Genomic DNA, 646 nt, shown 5'->3' with positions numbered 1-646 from the left:
GCCTTGGAACAGGCTGCCCAGGGAAGTGGTGGAGTCCCCATCCCTGGGGGTATTTAAAAGACGTGTAGATGAGGCGCTCAGGGACACGGTTTAGTGGGCATGGTGGTGTTGGGTTAACGGTTGGACTCGATGATCTTAGAGATCTTTTCCAACCTTAATGATTTTATGATTCTATATCCCCGGGGGATACACCGCGCTTCTCCATCCCATCCCGCATCCCCCACTTACACGTGTGCGCAGGTTTGTCGTGCACGGACTTGGTTTTGAAGGGCAGCTCGGTCTGGATGTACGCCTTGTGCTTGACTTCGGCGTGAGGACCCAAGCGATCGTCCTGTAACGGTCGTTTGGCAGACAAGGGCGTCAGGAAACCGCCCTGGGGTTTGCTGGTGAGAGGCGACAAGGAGATCTCCCGGTTCAAGGTGGAACTGCCGGGGCCGGGTTTCCCCGTCCGCCCGCCCAGGGGAGGCAGGGCCATTCCCTGCAGGATTTTTCCGGGGGATTTGGGATCCGTCCCTTCGTCCCCGATAGATTTAGGAGGTTCGATGCTGGAGGTGTGCGGTTCCTTCTTGATAACGCAAGGTTTGGATTTCTTCTTGAGGATTTCCCGTAGCGTGTCGATGGGCGAACCGTTGACCGACCACTCAGA

The 646-nt window shown here is 56.7% G+C and overlaps 1 protein-coding gene across 1 annotated transcript in view; it reads right to left on the bottom strand.

Annotated features, from left to right (window-relative positions):
• Positions 1-228: 228 nt before the first annotated feature.
• The window catches only part of WIZ (widely interspaced zinc finger motifs), a gene marked incomplete at both ends in the record, with an annotated part of 4,933 nt that continues 4,515 nt past the window's right edge, over positions 229-646 (bottom strand). Inside the window, one exon of the mRNA XM_009583798.1 lies at positions 229-646. This exon is cut by the window's right edge and continues 149 nt beyond it. Coding sequence (XP_009582093.1) covers positions 229-646 — 418 coding nt within the window.

This window comes from Fulmarus glacialis, unplaced genomic scaffold (assembly GCF_000690835.1).
Source record: "Fulmarus glacialis isolate BGI_N327 unplaced genomic scaffold, ASM69083v1 scaffold22058, whole genome shotgun sequence".
Taxonomy (NCBI): Eukaryota; Metazoa; Chordata; class Aves; order Procellariiformes; family Procellariidae; genus Fulmarus; species Fulmarus glacialis.
Note: the sequence above shows the minus strand (reverse complement) of the source record. Positions and strands in the feature narration are given on the sequence as shown.